Source organism: Ptiloglossa arizonensis, chromosome 9, assembly GCF_051014685.1.
Source record: "Ptiloglossa arizonensis isolate GNS036 chromosome 9, iyPtiAriz1_principal, whole genome shotgun sequence".
Classification (NCBI taxonomy): domain Eukaryota; kingdom Metazoa; phylum Arthropoda; class Insecta; order Hymenoptera; family Colletidae; genus Ptiloglossa; species Ptiloglossa arizonensis.
The window spans coordinates 20231040-20253639 of NC_135056.1; the positions used below are offsets into that span (position 1 = coordinate 20231040).

At 37.7% G+C, this 22600-nt stretch overlaps 3 protein-coding genes across 8 annotated transcripts in view; 1 reads left to right on the forward strand and 2 right to left on the reverse strand.

Moving 5' to 3' along the window:
- Crtc (CREB-regulated transcription coactivator) overlaps positions 1-2997 on the forward strand; it is a 52918-nt gene extending 49921 nt beyond the window's left edge. For 5 of the 6 annotated variants that reach the window (XM_076319470.1, XM_076319465.1, XM_076319463.1 and 2 more), the window contains one exon: positions 1244-2997. In XM_076319470.1, coding sequence (XP_076175585.1) covers positions 1244-1497 — 254 coding nt within the window. In that variant the 3' untranslated portion in view covers positions 1498-2997. The remainder of the gene's footprint in view (positions 1-1243) is intronic. The other variant, XM_076319469.1, reaches the window with a different exon arrangement.
- Positions 1688-2049, reverse strand: LOC143151664 (uncharacterized). Its single transcript, XM_076321014.1, has one exon. It carries the CDS (start codon positions 2047-2049, stop codon positions 1789-1791), a length of 261 nt encoding a protein of 86 aa, XP_076177129.1. The 3' UTR covers positions 1688-1788.
- On the reverse strand, positions 2068-4816 carry LOC143151665 (uncharacterized). Its single transcript, XM_076321015.1, has 3 exons — positions 4746-4816; positions 4209-4478; positions 2068-3898 (listed from the first exon to the last, which is right to left on the reverse strand). The coding sequence occupies exons 1-3, from the start codon at positions 4814-4816 to the stop codon at positions 2080-2082; spliced, it is 2160 nt and encodes a 719-aa protein (XP_076177130.1). The 3' UTR covers positions 2068-2079.
- Between the last annotated feature and the right edge of the window lie 17784 nt (positions 4817-22600).

Here is a 22600-nt window from a genome sequence, read left to right on the forward strand (position 1 = left end):
GTCGTCTCGTCTCGTCTCGTCTACGATCAGCGTCTACGTGATACTTTCGCCTCCGCGACGAACTTTCCATTTAAGATTCGTACAAAACGAACAGATACGATGTACGACACGGATAGATACGTCGATTATTCGTTCTCGAAGCTAGCCGTAGATCGGCCCGATACGAAACGGATGTACCTCTTTTCGAGTTCTGGTACATCGAGAGGAGAAAACGACAGGAAAAAATAACGCGAAAATCAACGGTGGGACGAAGATCGATGTACGGCTGGCTAACCGTGGAATTCGTTTCGCGAGAACGATCCGAAGACGAGAACGAACGAACGTATCGCGAGCGAAACGAATCGGTGCTCGACGATTCTTCGTCGAGGATCGGTCCTCGAACGTTGCACCAACGAAGTTTCTCGTCGGATCGATGTTCGTACCGATTCACCCAATCAACGACCAATTCGCGGACCCATCGTCAGCGTCCGCGCATAGAAATCGGTCCCGCGATCGGAGACGCGACGAAAGAGGTTCCCTCGGTACGCGCGAAAAACCTTCTCGGTAGTTGCGTTCACCGATCGGAGATCGCGACGCGAGATTCTGGACTCTCGTCGCGAACAACAACGGGGAAACGAACGAGAACCGCGTATCTTGGAGCTGGCACGACGAGCTCGAAAACCGCTCGCGGTAGCGAGCTGAACCGGAGATCGAAATCTCGCGGCGTAGACGTACGTTCCCTCGTGGCGAGATTTCGATCTCGATCGACTTGTCCGCCGGTAGCTGGAAACTCTGCGTTCACACCGGAACACACGCGTACATACACATACAAACACACACGTACGTACACAGCGGACGTCGACGCGACGCACCTACCGAAATAAAAGAACGAAAGGATTAAGAAAAAAAACGTCACACCTTCGGCATTTCTCGCACGACACCGTGGCCCTTCTGCCCGTCGATGTGTAAATAATTGTTTCATATTGTTGTAAAGTAGAACGGTGCATAAGAAGAGATGGATGATATACAAATTAGGGGACGGCGGGGCTCGGCTGTGTCGAGGACAAACGTCAAAGTCTCTCAACCCCACCCCACCCCCCCACCCCCTCCCGATAATGTAAGCGCACAAAAAAGAGGGTTAACGATCTATGTGTCTTCTTCGTGTTTAATCGTATCTTTGTTATTAAATCTTGAACGTCTACGAATGCGTCTCTGTATAATTTCCCCTGGTTACCATCCGTCCGTCTTCTTTCTCTTCTTTCAGCGCGATCGTTCATCCACGGGGACGACAGGGGAGGATCGACGTCGATTTATCGTCGGGATGAATTCGCGAGAAACAAACGGAGCAAGGATCGTCGCGCGCGTACAACACGCTCGGTGCGTTCGGGAAAGTTTTCAATTTTATTGTCACCGATCATATACCTTATCGTTCTAGTTTGTACATCGTGTTCATTTCGTCGTGTTTTGTTTACAAAGCTACAGAAGAGGCGGTGTGTTCCAGGTGTCTCTCGAGCGTAGAAATCCAGGAGAGAAGATCGTCGAAGGGCATCCCGATCGCCTACCGAAACGCAAATATCATCGATGACTCGCGTCTCGAGTACCGGGAGAGTCGGCCTCGCAACGCTCTCGATCGCTTTACAGCTAACTATAATCTATCCGAGTAACACCACCCGTTTCCCCGTACAGCTGGAAGAATCGATGGGGAGCACGTGGACGGTGGTGCGTTTGCGTCTACAACCCGAAAATCCTGTTCTTCTATTCGCGGGACGTATAGCACCGATTCGAAAATTTTCGAGGAAACCGTTCCTCCTAGGTGTCGGAGGACGCTTGGGGTCTTAGGACCCGTTTGATTCTCTTGAATCGGGCGAGAGCCAGGCCAGGCTCTCCGTGAAGGGCACCGAACGCGTCCCCGTACTCGTTCGCCAAAGGACCGAGCTCGTCGCCGCTACCAGTCAACGTAGCCACGGAACCGGACCTCCTGTCCAACGCTAAGCCCCGTTCCGGTCTCGTCTTCTCGTCCTTGGTGGTCCTCGATGCCGACACCGACCGCTGGTGGATCGATTGCGACATTTAACGTTGTATCTCGCGCAGACACCGCCTTCAGTCTTTTACCTTGCCGTCGCCGAGGTCACCGCGCGACTTCAAATCCCAGGCGACATCGGCGGGCAGGTTCTGTTTGTAGGAGCTCTGATCCTCCGGATTCTGAGAGTTTCTCGAAGATCTCCTCCGTCCTTTCTTCCTCGTGTCGCGATCGTTCCTCACCAGGTAGACCTGGTGCGGTAACTCGCGTTTCTTCGCGGAAGCGGGCTGCTCCGAACGTTTTTTAAACGCACCTACGGGCAATCTTTTCTCAATGTTCGAGCTCGCCTCGACAGCGCTACGAATTTTCGTCCGAGCGTTGCCCGGGACAACGTTCTGTCTCTTGTTCCGCTTGATCGATCGTTTCTCGGCCTCGTTCCGCATCCGAGGTTTGCTCGGATTCCGTGGAGATCTCTTGGCCGTGTTCTCTCTCTTCTCGGGCCGTTCGGCCTCGATCGCCGACTCGTCCTCCTCCTCCTCGTCACGATCGCGCAGCTCGTCGAACTTGGCGTTGTTCTCCTCGATGCTCTTGATGCGTTCATTCTCCGCGATCTCGCGCTTTATCTCTTCCTTTATCGAGTCTATTTTCCGTTGGATCTGTTCCTCCACACGTTTCGCGTAATCCCCATCCGGTTGCTCGTTGGAGGCAATTTCGGAGTTAACCGAGGTGTCCGGTTTCCCGGAATCGTCGAAGACTCGAGCCTCCGCCGAGCTCGCTGGCAGAGCCTCGATCTTCGTTGCCTCCGGATTCGAAACTTCGGCTATCTTCGTTTCGTCCAGCTTGGAGGGTCCTTCGAGACTCGAGGGATCGTTGGCAGGTTGCTTGTCGCTCGACAGGCCCTCTTCTTGCGTTTTCTTGTCACCGGTTACCTCCGCCGTTAACGACTTTGGATTCTCGCGAGTTTCGAGCTCCGCTCGATCGTTCAGAGACTGCTTCGAATCGATGTTCACCTTGGACGCCTCGTTCTCCGGCTGCTCGACCGTGTTCCTCTTCGACTGGTCCGATTGCTCGTCTGTATCCTTTTGCTTCGCCCGATCCTCGACCACTGGAACCTCCTTCTCGGACTTGGTGTCCTTTAGGACCACCTCGGTGTCCTTTGCCGAGACGCTCGATCTCTTCGCGTTGCTACCCTCTTTGCTCGAGGTCTCCGCGTTCTCGAGAACTTTGGCGGTCTCGTGTTCCCTCTTCACTCGCACGTCACCGTGCAGTTTCTTCTTGCCAGCCTCCGCGTCCAACGATTCTCGCTCGTCCAACGCCGCAGTCTCCTCGACAGCTCCGATGGAATCGTCGTCCACCTCCTCCTCGTAGTCCTCTGCACCGAAGATTCCCCTCTTTGCGACGTCCTTCGTCTCGAAGTCATCGTACAGACTCGATCTATCGTCCTGGTCGATGAACTTGTCGGAATCCTCCTCGCCTCTGTAAGCGGAGATTTTGTTCCCGGCACTTGCCACCGATTCGTCGTCGATCTCGTCCAAGTACTCGGACTTGTCACGATCGGCGGCCGCCTCGTAATCGAGGGACTCCTTCTCGCCGAGTTTCGGCATCTCTCGAGGGGAACGATCGATCCTCTCGGACGTTTTCCCGGTCTTCTTGGTCACGGAACGCTTTATTTCGGGTTTCGTGGCGTCGTTGGTCTTCGGGTTGCTCCTCTTGGCGGCGTTCTCCCGTTTCGTTCGAACGCGTTTCTCGACCAGCTCCGATCGAGCCGAGTTCTCGTTGTTCTCCGTATCGGGGTTCAATTTACCTTCGGCTACGGAGATCCTCTTCTCGTTCGGTCCACGAAATATTTGCTCGATGGACGGGTCCACTTTGTCGCGTCGCAACTCGACGAAATCGTTACTGAAAGGGAAACGACGAGAGAGTCATGGTGATTTGGGAACTACGAAACGTGCGAATGAACACCAAAACTCGAACTTCGCTGTAACGAGACAACGAGAATTCGGAGCAACGGGATATTCTACTCTAATTCTCGACTCGACGCGATTCGAGACAGGGATAAAACGGATAAAGAACGATCCGCGAGAACGTAATTATCGAGCATTGTTTTTCTTTTGCGGATTTTGTTTGGGCAAGGAGGATCGAGTGCGAAAAAAAGACGAGAAATGCGCTGCAGTTGCATCGAAAGAAGACTCAGAGGATCGTTCGGTACCTGGAGGTGTCTTTGACGAATTCCGAACTGCAGTTGACGAACGAGCGAAGCAGCGTCAACAGAACGAGAACGTACGCGCAGTTGAAACGAAATCGTTCGTTCATGGTGTCACAGAAGTGGCATTGTAACGCAGACTCTTTTCCAATGAGTAGACATACGGAATTACTTTCATAGTTTAATGGTAGTTTTAGGGAAGGCCGTATCGTAGGATGTTGGTGCCGCGTGAATGAGGCACCAACGACGACGGATCGAATGCAATCGAGAATGATGCTTTTGTTCCGATCGACGATTATTTTTATCGAACGGGCATGGAAATTTCACTTTAAAGAAATTATCGTTTATTCGAAAAATAAAAGATACCGTTGACGTTGCTGTATAATAAATTCGAACGACTGAGCGCATTTTTAGTGTTGCGTTCACATCGCTCACACCGTATTCTTCGATCGCGAACGAAGAATACTTCAACGAAATGATATTTTAAGCCATTCTTAATACTGGGACAATCCAGTAAACTCACGCCACCGCACGTGTACTCACGTGACCTCCAGTGACCCCTCACGTGACTCCCAGTGACCTCCAGTGAACCCCCACGTGACCCCCAGTGACATCAAGTGACCTCAAGTAACCCCCAATGACCTCATGTGAGGGGTCACTGGGGGTCACGTGTGGGGTCACTGGAGGTCACTGGGGGTCACGTGAGGGGTCACTGGAGGTCACTGGGGGTCACTGGAGGTCACTGGGGGTCACTTGAGGTCACTGGGGGTCACGTGAGGGGACACTAGAGGTCAGTGGTGGTCGTGTGAGGTGGCGTGAGCTCAGGTGAGGCCATTGGTGGTCACAGCTGATCACATGGGTTCACGTGAGTACACGTAAGGTGGTGTGAGTTCACTGGATTGTCCCAGTATAAAGAATGGCTTAAAATATCAATTCATTGAAGTATTCTTCGTTCACGATGGAATTGTCGTCATTGAGATTCAACCGACATTGTCCAGGCTAGACATACTATATTCATTATCGATTCACAAGAGTTAATCACGATTTTTCTATCTAGAAAAGCGATTAATTGAATTTCAGTGCATTTAAGAGAAAAATGAAAGTTCTATGCGTATTGTGTAAATTATGAGAATTAAATAAAAGTTAAATTATAGCACTAAATAAACAATTATTACGTTCTGTGCTTTAAAATTTTTCGAAACAAGTTCTTACTTTGAATCTCGATCAAAATCAATTCATAAGTTACTTAATCATTTCTATTGCATAAATAAGAGGCACATTGTTCGATTAATATTGGGATCATGTTTAAATGTTAATATTAATCGCGGAAATGAACAAACATTCACTAAAACCGTTCGCCTTCGCCGATTTCGCAATATCTTGATGTTTATTTATCATAATTATCAACAATCGTCGTAAGACCATAGTCTAAACAAATATTAACAATGTCCTGGTATAAATAACGGCTTGAAAGCCATCAATTTCTTAAAATATTCGTTAAATCGAACATAGCCAATCGAAGTAACCGTGCGATAAAATAAATGAATATTTCTCTACATATCGAAATTATACTTTGTATGCCGGCATATATGTCTGAACGCTCAGTGACACACATATGTCACACGGCACTGATGTGAGTTGCCATCTATTGGAGAAAGGGTTAAACTACACTTAAGGTTAAAAAACACCTGGCGGAGAAACGCTCAAGTTTGTCGAGGAATTGTTCTAACTTTCATCAATAGATGGCGCAACAAGAATATTTTACCGATAATATGGATAAGTAATTCCATTTGAATGAAATTCCCTACCGTGCGATAAAATAAATAAATATTTATATACAAACTTTTGTATGTATCATCTTTCGAATAAATGTAAAATTAAACAAAATCCGCATAATTTAACTTCCCTGCATTCTAGCCTTCCGTTATAATTTAAAAAAAACTTCAATACGTCGAAATTAAGGCTATACATATCGATAATCGATTCAAAAGTGTTCATCGCGACGATTTTCCTATTTAATAAACCAATTGATTGAATTTTTGCGCTTTTGAGTAAAAAATGCAACTTCTACGCGTATTGTGTAAATTATAAAAATTAAACGAATGTTAAATTAATGTATCTAATAAAGAATTGTTACTTTGCATGCTTTAAAACTTTCCGAAACACGTTTTACTATAAATCTCGATCAAAATCAATTTCTATAAGTTACATAATCATTTGTAATACATAAATAAGATGCACATTGTTCGATTAATATTGGGAACATGGGTAAATATTAATAACAATCACGGAAATGAACAAACATTCACTAAAACCGTTCGACTTCGCAGATTTCGCAATATCTTGATGTTTATTTATCATAATCATTAACAATCGTGGTAGAAACATTGTTTAAGCAATTATTAACAATGTTCTAGTATAAATAATGGCTTAAAATCCAACAATTGCTTAAATTTGCGTTAGATCGAACAAAACCAATCGAAGTAACCGTGCGATAAAATAAATGAATATTTCTCTACATATCGAAATTATACTTTGTATGCCGGCATATATGTTCTGAACGCTCAGTGACACACATATGTCACACGGCACTGATGTGAGTTGCCATCTATTGGAGAAAGGGTGAAACTACACTTAGGGTTAAAAAAACACCTGGCGGAGAAACGCTCAAGTTTGTCGAAGAATTGTTCTAACTCTCATCGACAGATAGCACCACAAGAATAATTTACCGATATAGATAAGTAATTCCATTTGAATGATATTCTCTACCGTGCGATAAAATAAATAAATAGTTCGGTATTATTGGTACATTAATTCCTGGTACATTTGTTTATTTCCTATAATGTACATAGTACACGTAGAAGTTGTATTTCTTACTTAAAACCGCCAAAATTCAATTAAATGCTTTATTAGATGGAAAAATTGTCACGATGAACATTTGTGAATCGATAATCGATATGCGTAGACTTAATTTCAAGGTATTAAAAATCGGTTTAAATTATAAAGAAAAGCTACAATGCAGGCAAGATTTAAGCATAATAAATTAATTTTTGACTCATAATTGTGTGCAGGAGTACAAAGCATAAAAATAATTTAATTTATAATATTTTAAGCTATTACTTATACTGGGACAATCCAGTGACCTCGAACAATTCGAGCAAAAGTTCAGAGGTTCGTTCGAAAATCCCGCAAAATCTCAATTTATGGAAATTCTTGGAAATTGACGTAATTTCCAAGAATTCGCGAAATCGTGCCACGTCCTCGCATATTGTATGCTCCTGATACCAAGAGTCCCAAAATCGAACATTTTCTAAAATTTTTGACTGAATTTGAGAGTCTGGTATCAGGAGAACATTGTCGCCGAGGAGGTATTCATTTTTCGGTAGAGTTTTCGAAATTACGTAATTTTCAAAGAGTTCCGCAAGTTTGAACTTGCAAACCTCGTTTTTTGATTTAGTATTCAGGTTCAGGTGGAGGGAATGACAACAATGTATGGGAATAAGTGGAGCTCATGTTATACTCAATGAACTTATCGAAATGCATTAGACTGACATTCGTATGCTTAAATTCGGTAAAAGTATTAATTTCTTTATGGGCGTTACAACAATGTTTTGTAACGAAGAATTCAATTTCTCCTTATATACTATCTAACTATTCTAAATTCGCAACCAATTAGCTCGGTACTACCCGCGACGAATACTTATTGTTCGCCGCGAGTAATACCGATTACCAGGTCTCACCACGTGGAGGTTGTTGCGAGCGGAGACCCGGAGAGAGATAGATGGAATCAAAGTTCCATCGATCTCCCTCGATACGCGGTACAAACGAAATTACTAAACTTCAGAGATAGAAGGAATCGATGTTCCTTCGATCTCCTCGTTTAGTTCTGCCGAGCAATTACATTATGGTAAAATGAGGCAAAATTGGGAAAAACGCGACGCGAACCGTGGAGTTGTTCCTACTAGGTCGGTCCCGTTTCCCCTCAGTGGGCCAGATTCTCAAGGAAATGCGCGACGCCGTCCACTCCTCTAGAGGAGTGCCCCGTTTCTCCCAACTCCGCAGCCAGGAGCCACGCAAAGCGTGGACCTGACTCACGGAGGATGACGAAGAGAGGGTCTTGTGGAACAAGGGCTTCCGCAGGGACCGGTGCGAACACCTGCCCCTGTGTTCGCAGCATTTTCTCTCTCAAAGCGGACGCACCAGAAGAGACGGCGATCGAGCGTTCGGTCCACCTCCACGGCCGGTCACTTGCTTATGCAACAAGCAGAGGTGGCCGGACGGAGAAACGAGCAAGCGAGCAAAAAGAAGCTAAAGATTGGATAATTGCTCGGCAGATCACAGATATTCGTACACGGTGGCCTTAACGCTAACTTAGTCTAAGCTTAACCAAAGATCCCACGAGTTAGGGGTCCTCCTAAAGATCCCCGGATGCGACGAGAAAAACCTAAGAGAAACCTAAAGTCGAGACACGATACAAAATAGAATTCAAGTTGGTTAGTGAACAAAAATATATATGGAAAACAAGTAGAAATTAAAATCAGAGAACAAATAAAATAAATTAAACAAAGGGGAAAAAAAAAAAGAAAGCATTAAGAGAGTGGTTGCCAGTACTGACCACCGCCTATCGGTAGTCAGTACCGGTTACCAAGGTGGGGGGTCCCCCTTCCTAGAACCTAAAACGAAGACGTCCGTCCACCTCGGAGGCTCCAGGAACAATGAAATTTTAAACAACCGGGGGGGCTCCTTATATACCCACCACAAGGTCACTTAGTCACTTACCGTAACTTCGATTGTCTTTGTTCGATTTAATCGTTAGAATGTCAGTTGGTTCCCAACGAAAAATTCCTTCGTGGACAAAGAATACTTCAACTAAATGATATTTTATCCCATTATTTATACCAGGACATTATTGATAATTGTTTAAACGATGGTCCTACAACAATTGTTAATAATTAGGATGAATAAACATCAAGATATTGCGAAATCTGTGAAGGCGAACGATTTCATTGAATGTTTCTTCATTTCCGCGTTTGTTATTAACATTTACGCATGTTTCCAATATTAATCGAACACTGTGCATCTTATTTATGTATTAAAAATTATTAAGTAACTTATACAAATTGATTTTGATCGAGATTCGAAGTAAAAACGTGTTTCGTAAAGTTTTAAAGCATGGAAAGTAATAATTGTCTATTTGGTATATTAATTTAACATTTGTTTAATTGTTATAATATACACAATACGCGTGAGGGTTGTATTTTTTACTTAAAAGAGCCGAAATTCAATAAATCGCTTTTTTAGATAGAAAAATCATTGCAATGCATACTTGTGAATCGATAATCGATACGTGTAGCCTTGAAAATGTCAGTTGGTTCCGAACGAAAAATTCCTTCGTGGACAAAGAATACTTCATCCAAATGATATTTTATGCCATTATTTATACCAGGATATTGTTGATAATTGTTTAAACACTGGTCCTACCACGATTGTTAATAATTTTGATAAATAAACATCAAGATATTGCGAAATCTGCGAAGGCGAACGATTTCGTTGAATGTTTGTTCATTTCCGCGTTTGTTATTAACATTTACGCATGTTCCCAATATTAATCGAACAATGTGCATCTTATTTATGGATTAAAAATTGTTAAGTAACTTGTAGAAATTGATTTCGATCGAGATTCGAAGTAAAAACGTGTTTTGTAAAGTTTTAAAGCATGGAAAGTAATAATTGTCTATTTGGTATATTAATTTAACATTTGTTTAATTGTTATAATATACACAATACGCGTAGGAGTTGTATTTTTTAGTTAAAAGCGCCGCAATTCAATAAATCGCTTTTCTAGATAGAAAAATTAACGCAATGAATACTTGTGAATCGATAATCGATACATGTGGCCTTGAGAATATCAGTTGGTCCCCAATGAAAAATTCCTTCGTAGACAAAGAATACTTCAACTAAATGATATTTTATGCCATTATTTATACCAGGACATTATTGATAATTGTTTAAACAATGGTCCTAATACGATTGTTAATAATTAGGATGAATAAACATCAAGATATTGCGAAATCTGTGAAGGCGTACGATTTCATTGAATGTTTGTTCATTTCCGCGTTTGTTATTAACATTTACGCATGTTTCCGATATTAATCGAACACTGTACATCTTATTTATGTATTAAAAATTATTAAGTAACTTGTAGAAATTGATTTTGATCGAGATTCGAAGTAAAAACATGTATCTTAATGTCTTAAAGCGTGGAAAGAAATAATTGTTCATTGGTACATTAATTTAACTTTTATTTAATCCTTATAATATACACAGTACGCGTAAGAGTTGTATTTTTTACTTAAAAAGGTCGAAATTCAATAAATCGCATTTTTAGATAGAAAAATCATTGCAATGCATACTTATGAATCGATAATCGATACGTGTAGCCTTGAAAATGTCAGTTGGTTCCGAACGAAAAATTCCTTCGTGGACAAAGAATACTTCAACCAAATGATATTTTATGCCATTATTTATACCAGGACATTGTTGATAATTGTTTAAAGAATGGTTCTACCACGATTGTTAATAATTAGGATGAATAAACATCAAGATATTGCGAAATCTGTGAAGGCGAACGATTTCGTTGAATGTTTGTTCGTTTCCGCGTTTGTTATTAACATTTACGTTTGTTTCCAATATTAATCGAACAATGTGCATCTTATTTATGAATTAAAAATTATTAAGTAACTTGTAGAAATTGATTTCGATCGAGATTCGAAGTAAAAACATGTGTCTTAATGTTTTAAAGCGTGGAAAGTAATAATTGTTCATTGGTACAATAATTTAACTTTTATTTAATCCTTATAATATACACAGTACGCGTAAGAGTTGTATTTTTTACTTAAAAAGGTCGAAATTCAATAAATCGCATTTTTAGATAGAAAAATCATTGCAATGCATACTTATGAATCGATAATCGATACGTGTAGCCTTGAAAATGTCAGTTGGTTCCGAACGAAAAATTCCTTCGTGGACAAAGAATACTTCATCCATATGATATTTTATGCCATTATTTATACCAGGATATTGTTGATAATTGTTTAAACAATGGTCCCACCACGATTGTTAATAATTTTGATAAATAAACATCAAGATATTGCGAAATCTGCGAAGGCGAACGATTTCGTTGAATGTTTGTTCATTTCCGCAATTGTTATTAACATTTACGTTTGTTTCCAATATTAATCGAACAATGTGCATCTTATTTATGAATTAAAAATTATTAAGTAACTTGTAGAAATTGATTTCGATCGAGATTCGAAGTAAAAACATGTGTCTTAATGTTTTAAAGCGTGGAAAGTAATAATTGTTCATTGGTACAATAATTTAACTTTTATTTAATCCTTATAATATACACAGTACGCGTAAGAGTTGTATTTTTTACTTAAAAAGGTCGAAATTCAATAAATCGCATTTTTAGATAGAAAAATCATTGCAATGCATACTTATGAATCGATAATCGATACGTGTAGCCTTGAAAATGTCAGTTGGTTCCGAACGAAAAATTCCTTCGTGGACAAAGAATACTTCATCCATATGATATTTTATGCCATTATTTATACCAGGATATTGTTGATAATTGTTTAAACAATGGTCCTACCACGATTGTTAATAATTTTGATAAATAAACATCAAGATATTGCGAAATCTGCGAAGGCGAACGATTTCGTTGAATGTTTGTTCATTTCCGCAATTGTTATTAACATTTACGCATGTTCCCAATATTAATCGAACAATGTGCATCTTATTTATGGATTAAAAATTATTAAGTAACTTGTAGAAATTGATTTCGATCGAGATTCGAAGTAAAAACGTGTTTTGTAAAGTTTTAAAGCATGGAAAGTAATAATTGTCTATTTGGTATATTAATTTAACATTTGTTTAATTGTTATAATATACACAATACGCGTAGGAGTTGTATTTTTGAGTTAAGAGCGTCGCAATTCAATGAATCGCTTTTCTAAATAGAAAAATCTTCGTGATGATCGATACGTGTAGCCTTGACAATGTCGGTTGGACTTCAATGAAAAATTCCTTCGTGAACAAAGAATATTTCAACGAAATGATATTTTAAACCATTATTTGTACTAGGAAATTGTTAATAATGGTTTAATCTACGATCCTACGACGATTGTTAATAAATATGATAAATGTACGTCAGGATATTGCGAAATCTTCGAAGGCGAACGGTTTCGGTGAATCTTTGTTCATTTTCGCGATTGTTACTCACATTTATACATATTCTCAATATTAATCGTACAATGTGCATCTTATTTATGCATTAAAAATGATCGATTCGCCTACAACAATTAATTTTGATTGAGCTTCGAAGTATAAACGTGTTTCTTAATGTTCCAAAGCATGGAAAGTAACAATTGTTTATTATATACATTAATTTAACATTTGTTTAATTCTTATAATTTACACAATACGCATAGAAGTGGTATTTTTTACATAGAAGCGCCAAAGTTCAATTAATCGCTCTTCTGGATAGAAAAATCATCGCGATGAATACTTGTGAATCGATAGTCGATGTGCAGCCTTGATTTCGAGGTATTAAAGATTTTTTTAAATCTATAAAGAATGGCTAGAATGCAGGGAAATTACATTATGCTGGTTTCGTTTAATTTTACATTTATTCGAAAGATGATAAATACAAAAGATTGTACAGAAATATTTATAGTTTTTATCGCATGGTAGGGAATATCATACAAATGGAATTTCTTACATGTGATATCGGTAAATACCGGTAAATATATTCTGAACGTGCATTTCCAAACATTTGTGACGTAATATTTACATGAGTTGCCATCTATTGGAGAAAGGGTTGAACTACCCTTAAGGTGGGAAAACACCTGGCGGAGAAACGCTCAAGTTTGTCGAAAAATTGTTCTGATTTTCATCAATAGATGACTCCGCAAGCATTACATACCGACGTTACAGATAAGTATCTAGTTTTGAATGATATTCCCTATCGTGCGATAAAATAAATGAATATTTCTATACATATCGAAATTACAGTTTGTATGTATGCAAATATATTCTGAATGCTCAATTCCAAACATTTGTGACGTGATAATTACATGGGTACTTAGCTGTAATGTCGGTATACAATGCTTGCGGAGGCATCTATTGACGAAAGTCAGAACAATTCGTCGACAAACTTCAGCGATTGTTCGCCAGGTGTTTTCACACCTTAAGTGTAGTTTAACCCTTTCTCCAGCAGATGGCAACCCATGTAATTACCACGTCAGAGTTGTTTGGGATTGCGCGTTCAGAATATATTTGCATTCATACAAATTATAATTTCGATATGTAGAGAAATATTCATTTATTTTATCGCACGGTTACTTCGATTGGTTTTGTTTGATCTAACGCAAATTTAAGCAATTGTTGGATTTTAAGCCATTATTTATACTAGAACATTGTTAATAATTGCTTAAACAATGTTTCTACCACGATTGTTAATGATTATCATAAATAAACATCAAGGTATTGCGCAATCAGCGAAGTCGAACGGTTTTAGTGAATGTTTGTTCATTTCCGTGATTGTTATTAATATTTACCCATGTTCCCAATATTAATCGAACAATGTGCATCTTATTTATGTATTACAAATGATTATGTAACTTATAGAAATTGATTTTGATCGAGATTTATAGTAAAACGAGTTTCGGAAAGTTTTAAAGCATGCAAAGTAACAATTCTTTATTAGATACATTAATTTAACATTCGTTTAATTTTTATAATTTACACAATACGCGTAGAAGTTGCATTTTTTACTCAAAAGCGCAAAAATTCAATCAATTGGTTTATTAAATAGGAAAATCGTCACGATGAACACTTTTGAATCGATTATCGATATGTATAGCCTTAATCTCGACGTATTAAAAATGTTTTTAAATTATAAAGGAAGACTAGAATGCAGGGAAGTTAAATTATGCGGATTTCGTTTAATTTTACATTTATTCGAAAGATGATACATACAAAAGTTTGTATATAAATATTTATTTATTTTATCGCACGGTAGGGAATTTCATTCAAATAGAATTACTTATCCATATTATCGGTAAAATATTCTTGATGTGCCATCTATTGATGAAAGTTAGAACAATTCCTCGACAAACTTGAGCGTTTCTCCGCCAGGTGTTTTTTAACCTTAAGTGTAGTTTAACCCTTTCTCCAATAGATGGCAACTCACATCAGTGCCGTGTGACATATGTGTGTCACTGAGCGTTCAGAACATATATGCCGGCATACAAAATATAATTTCGATATGTAGAGAAATATCCATTTATTTTATCGCACGGTTACTTCGATTGTCTTTGTTCGATCTAACGAATATTTTAAGAAATTGATGGCTTTCAAGCGGTTATTTATACCAGAACATTGTTAATATTTGTTTGAACTATGGTTTTACGACGATTGTTGATAATTATGATAAATAAACATCAAGGTATTGCGAAAGCTGCGAAGGCCAACGGTTTTAGTGAATGTATATTCATTTCCATGATTGTTATTAATATTTACCCATGTTCCCAATATTAATCGAACAATGTGCATCTTATTTATGCATTACAAATGATTAAGTAACTTATAGAAATTGATTTTGGTCGAGATACAAAGTAAAAAGTGTTTCGCAGTGTTTCTTAGAATTTTAAAGCATGAAAAGTAATAATTGTCTATTTGGGACATTAATTTAACATTTGTTTAATTCTTATAATCTACACAATACGCGTAGAAGTTGCATTTTTTACTCGAAAGTGCCGAAATTCAATTAATCGCTTTTCTAGATAGAAAAATCATCGTTATGAACACTTGTGAATCGATAATGAATTTGCATAGCCTTGACAACGTCGGTTGGCCCTCAATGACAACAATTTCATCGCGAACAAGCAATATTTCAACGAAATGATATTTTAAGCCATTATTTATATTACGGCATTGTTATTAATTGTTTAAAGTATGGTCCTACGACGGTTGTTAATAATTATCATAAATAAACATCAAGACATTGCGAAATATGCGAAGGCAAACGGTTTTAGTGAATGTTAGTCATTTCCGCGACAGTTATTAACATTTTCGCACGTTTCGAACATTTATGTTACAGTATGTATTTCATTCATGTATTGCAAGTGATTGGTTTGCCTATAAAAATTAAATTTTATCGAAAGATTAAAGTAAATGTTCGGTATTCATATATTCTTCGATTTTTTATCAAAATTAACATTTGTAAACTAATTAATGGTTTTAACTGTAAAAATTGTGAATATTAATGTTAAAAATGCATATTATTTATGCATGTTAAATGATTGATTTGCCTGTAGAAATTAATTTTGATCGCAAATCGAGAAACATATCAATGTCAATATTTTGCTTTCATTTTCGATCAAAATCAATTTCTATAAATCACTTAATCATTTGTAATGTACAAATAAGATGCACATTGTTCGATTAATATTGGAAACATGCGAAAATGTTAATAACAAACGCGGAAATGAACAAACATTCAACGAAATCGTTCGCCTTCGCAGATTTCGCAATATCTTGATGTTTATTTATCAAAATTATTAACAATCGTGGTAGGACCAGTGTTTAAACAATTATCAACAATATCCTGGTATAAATAATGGCATAAAATATCATTTGGATGAAGTATTCTTTGTCCACGAAGGAATTTTTCGTTCGAAACCAACTGACATTTTCAAGGCTACACGTATCGATTATCGATTCACAAGTATGCATTGCAATGATTTTTCTATCTAAAAAAGCGATTTATTGAATTTCGGCTCTTTTAAGTAAAAAATACAACCCTCACGGGTATTGTGTATATTATTAGGATTAAATAAAAGTTAAATTAATGTACCAATGAACAATTATTACTTTCCACGCTTTAAAACATTAAGCCACATGTTTTTACTTCGAATCTCGATCAAAATCAATTTCTACAAGTTACTTAATAATTTCTAATACATAAATAAGATGCACATTGTTCGATTAATATTGGAAACATGCGTAAATGTTAATAACAAACGCGGAAATGAAGAAACATTCAACGAAATCGTTCGCTTTCGCAGATTTCACAATATCTTGATGTTTATTCATCATAATTATTAACAATCGTTGTAGGACCATTGTTTAAACAATTATCAACAATGTCCTGGTATAAAGAATGGTATAAAATATCATTTAGTTGAAGTATTCTTTGTCCACGAAGGAATTTTTCATTGGGGACCAACTGACATTCTCAAGGCCACATGTATCGATTATTGATTCACAAATATTCATTGCGTTAATTTTTCTATCTAGAAAAGCGATTTATTGAATTTCGGTTCTTTTAAGTAAAAAATACAACCCTCACGCGTATTGTGTATATTATAAGGATTAAATAAAAGTTAAATTAATGTACCAATGAACAATTATTTCTTTCCACGCTTTAAGACATTAAGATACATGTTTTTACTTCGAATCTCGATCGAAATCAATTTCTACAAGTTACTTAATAATTTTTAATACATAAATAAGATGTACAGTGTTCGATTAATATCGGAAACATGCGTAAATGTTAATAACAAACGCGGAAATGAACAAACATTCAATGAAATCGTACGCCTTCACAGATTTCGCAATATCTTGATGTTTATTCATCCTAATTATTAACAATCGTATTAGGACCATTGTTTAAACAATTATCAATAATGTCCTGGTATAAATAATGGCATAAAATATCATTTAGTTGAAGTATTCTTTGTCCACGAAGGAATTTTTCATTGGGGACCAACTGATATTCTCAAGGCCACATGTATCGATTATCGATTCACAAGTATTCATTGCGTTAATTTTTCTATCTAGAAAAGCGATTTATTGAATTGCAGCGCTTTTAACTAAAAAATACAACTCCTACGCGTATTGTGTATATTATAACAATTAAACAAATGTTAAATTAATATACCAAATAGACAATTATTACTTTCCATGCTTTAAAACTTTACAAAACACGTTTTTACTTCGAATCTCGATCGAAATCAATTTCTACAAGTTACTTAACAATTTTTAATCCATAAATAAGATGCACATTGTTCGATTAATATTGGGAACATGCGTAAATGTTAATAACAAACGCGGAAATGAACAAACATTCAACGAAATCGTTCGCCTTCGCAGATTTCGCAATATCTTGATGTTTATTTATCAAAATTATTAACAATCGTGGTAGGACCAGTGTTTAAACAATTATCAACAATATCCTGGTATAAATAATGGCATAAAATATCATTTGGATGAAGTATTCTTTGTCCACGAAGGAATTTTTCGTTCGGAACCAACTGACATTTTCAAGGCTACACGTATCGATTATCGATTCACAAGTATGCATTGCAATGATTTTTCTATCTAAAAAAGCGATTTATTGAATTTCGGCTCTTTTAAGTAAAAAATACAACCCTCACGCGTATTGTGTATATTATAACAATTAAACAAATGTTAAATTAATATACCAAATAGACAATTATTACTTTCCATGCTTTAAAACTTTACGAAACACGTTTTTACTTCGAATCTCGATCAAAATCAATTTGTATAAGTTACTTAATAATTTTTAATACATAAATAAGATGCACAGTGTTCGATTAATATTGGAAACATGCGTAAATGTTAATAACAAACGCGGAAATGAAGAAACATTCAATGAAATCGTTCGCCTTCACAGATTTCGCAATATCTTGATGTTTATTCATCCTAATTATTAACAATTGTTGTAGGACCATCGTTTAAACAATTATCAATAATGTCCTGGTATAAATAATGGGATAAAATATCATTTAGTTGAAGTATTCTTTGTCCACGAAGGAATTTTTCGTTGGGAACCAACTGACATTCTAACGATTAAATCGAACAAAGACAATCGAAGTTACGGTAAGTGACTAAGTGACCTTGTGGTGGGTATATAAGGAGCCCCCCCGGTTGTTTAAAATTTCATTGTTCCTGGAGCCTCCGAGGTGGACGGACGTCTTCGTTTTAGGTTCTAGGAAGGGGGACCCCCCACCTTGGTAACCGGTACTGACTACCGATAGGCGGTGGTCAGTACTGGCAACCACTCTCTTAATGCTTTCTTTTTTTTTTTCCCCTTTGTTTAATTTATTTTATTTGTTCTCTGATTTTAATTTCTACTTGTTTTCCATATATATTTTTGTTCACTAACCAACTTGAATTCTATTTTGTATCGTGTCTCGACTTTAGGTTTCTCTTAGGTTTTTCTCGTCGCATCCGGGGATCTTTAGGAGGACCCCTAACTCGTGGGATCTTTGGTTAAGCTTAGACTAAGTTAGCGTTAAGGCCACCGTGTACGAATATCTGTGATCTGCCGAGCAATTATCCAATCTTTAGCTTCTTTTTGCTCGCTTGCTCGTTTCTCCGTCCGGCCACCTCTGCTTGTTGCATAAGCAAGTGACCGGCCGTGGAGGTGGACCGAACGCTCGATCGCCGTCTCTTCTGGTGCGTCCGCTTTGAGAGAGAAAATGCTGCGAACACAGGGGCAGGTGTTCGCACCGGTCCCTGCGGAAGCCCTTGTTCCACAAGACCCTCTCTTCGTCATCCTCCGTGAGTCAGGTCCACGCTTTGCGTGGCTCCTGGCTGCGGAGTTGGGAGAAACGGGGCACTCCTCTAGAGGAGTGGACGGCGTCGCGCATTTCCTTGAGAATCTGGCCCACTGAGGGGAAACGGGACCGACCTAGTAGGAACAACTCCACGGTTCGCGTCGCGTTTTTCCCAATTTTGCCTCATTTTACCATAATGTAATTGCTCGGCAGAACTAAACGAGGAGATCGAAGGAACATCGATTCCTTCTATCTCTGAAGTTTAGTAATTTCGTTTGTACCGCGTATCGAGGGAGATCGATGGAACTTTGATTCCATCTATCTCTCTCCGGGTCTCCGCTCGCAACAACCTCCACGTGGTGAGACCTGGTAATCGGTATTACTCGCGGCGAACAATAAGTATTCGTCGCGGGTAGTACCGAGCTAATTGGTTGCGAATTTAGAATAGTTAGATAGTATATAAGGAGAAATTGAATTCTTCGTTACAAAACATTGTTGTAACGCCCATAAAGAAATTAATACTTTTACCGAATTTAAGCATACGAATGTCAGTCTAATGCATTTCGATAAGTTCATTGAGTATAACATGAGCTCCACTTATTCCCATACATTGTTGTCATTCCCTCCACCTGAACCTGAATACTAAATCAAAAAACGAGGTTTGCAAGTTCAAACTTGCGGAACTCTTTGAAAATTACGTAATTTCGAAAACTCTACCGAAAAATGAATACCTCCTCGGCGACAATGTTCTCCTGATACCAGACTCTCAAATTCAGTCAAAAATTTTAGAAAATGTTCGATTTTGGGACTCTTGGTATCAGGAGCATACAATATGCGAGGACGTGGCACGATTTCGCGAATTCTTGGAAATTACGTCAATTTCCAAGAATTTCCATAAATTGAGATTTTGCGGGATTTTCGAACGAACCTCTGAACTTTTGCTCGAATTGTTCGAGGTCACTGGATTGTCCCAGTATAAGTAATAGCTTAAAATATTATAAATTAAATTATTTTTATGCTTTGTACTCCTGCACAGAATTATGAGTCAAAAATTAATTTATTATGCTTAAATCTTGCCTGCATTGTAGCTTTTCTTTATAATTTAAACCGATTTTTAATACCTTGAAATTAAGTCTACGCATATCGATTATCGATTCACAAATGTTCATCGTGACAATTTTTCCATCTAATAAAGCATTTAATTGAATTTTGGCGGTTTTAAGTAAGAAATACAACTTCTACGTGTACTGTGTACATTATAGGAAATAAACAAATGTACCAGGAATTAATGTACCAATAATACCGAACTATTTATTTATTTTATCGCACGGTAGAGAATATCATTCAAATGGAATTACTTATCTATATCGGTAAATTATTCTTGTGGTGCTATCTGTCGATGAAAGTTAGAATAATTCTTCGACAAACTTGAGCGTTTCTCCGCCAGGTGTTTTTTAACCTTAAGTATAGTTAACTCTTTCTCCAATAGATGGCAACTCACATCAGTGCCGTGTGACATATGTGTGTCACTGAGCGTTCAGAACATATATGCCGGCATACAAAGTATAATTTCGATATGTAGAGAAATATTCATTTATTTTATCACACGGTTACTTCGATTGGCTTTGTTCGATCTAACGCAAATTTAAGCAATTGTTGACTTTTAAGCCATCATTTATACTAGAACATTGTTAATAATTGCTTAAACAATGTTTCTACCACGATTGTTAATGATTATGATAAATAAACATCAAGATATTGCGCAATCTGCGAAGGCGAATGATTTCGGGGAATGTTTGTTCATTTCCGTGATTGTTATTAATATTTACCCATGTTCCCAATATTAATCGAACAATGTGCATCTTATTTATGCATTACAAATGATTATGTAACTTATAGAAATTGATTTTGATCGAGATTTATAGTAAAAGGTGTTTCGGAAAGTTTTAAAGAATGGAATATAACAATTGTTTATTGGATACATAAATTTAACATTTGTTTAATTTTTATAATTTACACAATACGCGTAGAAGTTGCATTTTTTACTCAAAAGCGCAAAAATTCAATCAATTGGTTTATTAAATAGGAAAATCGTCACGATGAACACTTTTGAATCGATTATCGATATGTATAGCCTTAATCTCGACGTATTAAAAATGTTTTTAAATTATAAAGGAAGACTAGAATGCAGGGAAGTTAAATTATGCGGATTTCGTTTAATTTTACATTTATTCGAAAGATGATACATACAAAAGTTTGTATATAAATATTTATTTATTTTATCGCACGGTAGGGAATTTCATTCAAATGGAATTACTTATCCATATTATCGGTAAAATATTCTTGTTGCGCCATCTATTGATGAAAGTTAGAACAATTCCTCGACAAACTTGAGCGTTTCTCCGCCAGGTGTTTTTTAACCTTAAGTGTAGTTTAACCCTTTCTCCAATAGATGGCAACTCACATCAGTGCCGTGTGACATATGTGTGTCACTGAGCGTTCAGAACATATATGCCGGCATACAAAGTATAATTTCGATATGTAGAGAAATATTCATTTATTTTATCGCACGGTTACTTCGATTGGCTATGTTCGATTTAACGAATATTTTAAGAAATTGATGGCTTTCAAGCCGTTATTTATACCAGAACATTGTTAATATTTGTTTGAACTATGGTCTTACGACGATTGTTGATAATTATGATAAATAAACATCAAGATATTGCGAAAGCTGCGAAGGCGAACGGTTTTAGTGAATGTTTGTTCATTTCCGCGATTTTTATTAACATTTACACATGTTCTCAATAATAATCGAACGATGCGCCTCTTATTTATGCATTAGAAATGATTAAGTAACTTATAGAAATTAATTTTGGTCGAGATTCAATGTAAAAAGTGTTTCGCAGTGTTTCTTAGAGTTTTAAAGCATGGAAAGTAATAATTGTCTATTTGGTACATTAATTTAACATTTGTTTAATTCTTAAACATTTGTTTAATTCTTGTGTAACCTACACAATACGCGTAGAAGTTGCATTTTTTACTCGAAAGTGCCGAAATTCAATTAATCGCATCAATCAAAGAGGACTGGTGGCGTCGCGCATTTTCTCTTCAATCGGGCCCGCCTGAGGGGAAACGGGACCGACCTAGTAGGACAAACTATAGTATACGGTCCGCGTCGCGTCTTTCCCAATTTTGCCTCATTTTCTCCATAATGTAATTGCTCGGCAGAACTAAACGAGAAGATCGAAAGTACTTTGATTCCCTCTATCTCCTCTGTTTAGTAATTTCGTTTGTATTGTGCATCGAGGGGGATCGATGGAACCTTGATTCCACCTATCTCCCTCCGGGTCTCCACTCGCAGCAACCTCCACGTGGTGAGACCTGGTAATCGTTATTACTTGCGGCGAACAATAAGTATGCGTCGCGGGTAGTACCGAGCTAATTGGCTGCGAACTTAGAATACTTCCTTACGATGTATGAGTAAATGTAATATTGTAACATTGAAAATTGTTGTAACTCGTACGAAAGTCTGACAATTTTAATAAAACGTAAAAATAAGAAGGTTCCTTTGATGTATGTCGATAAATTGATATCATTTAAAATGAGTAGTTTTTTATCATTATCTGGTTTACTTTCATTGCTGGGCGAAGGAAAAGACAGATCGTTACAGAAAATAATCTCTTTATTATCGAACGTTGAGCTACAAACGACTGCACACCATATATATACCAGTGATTACTATAACGGGAC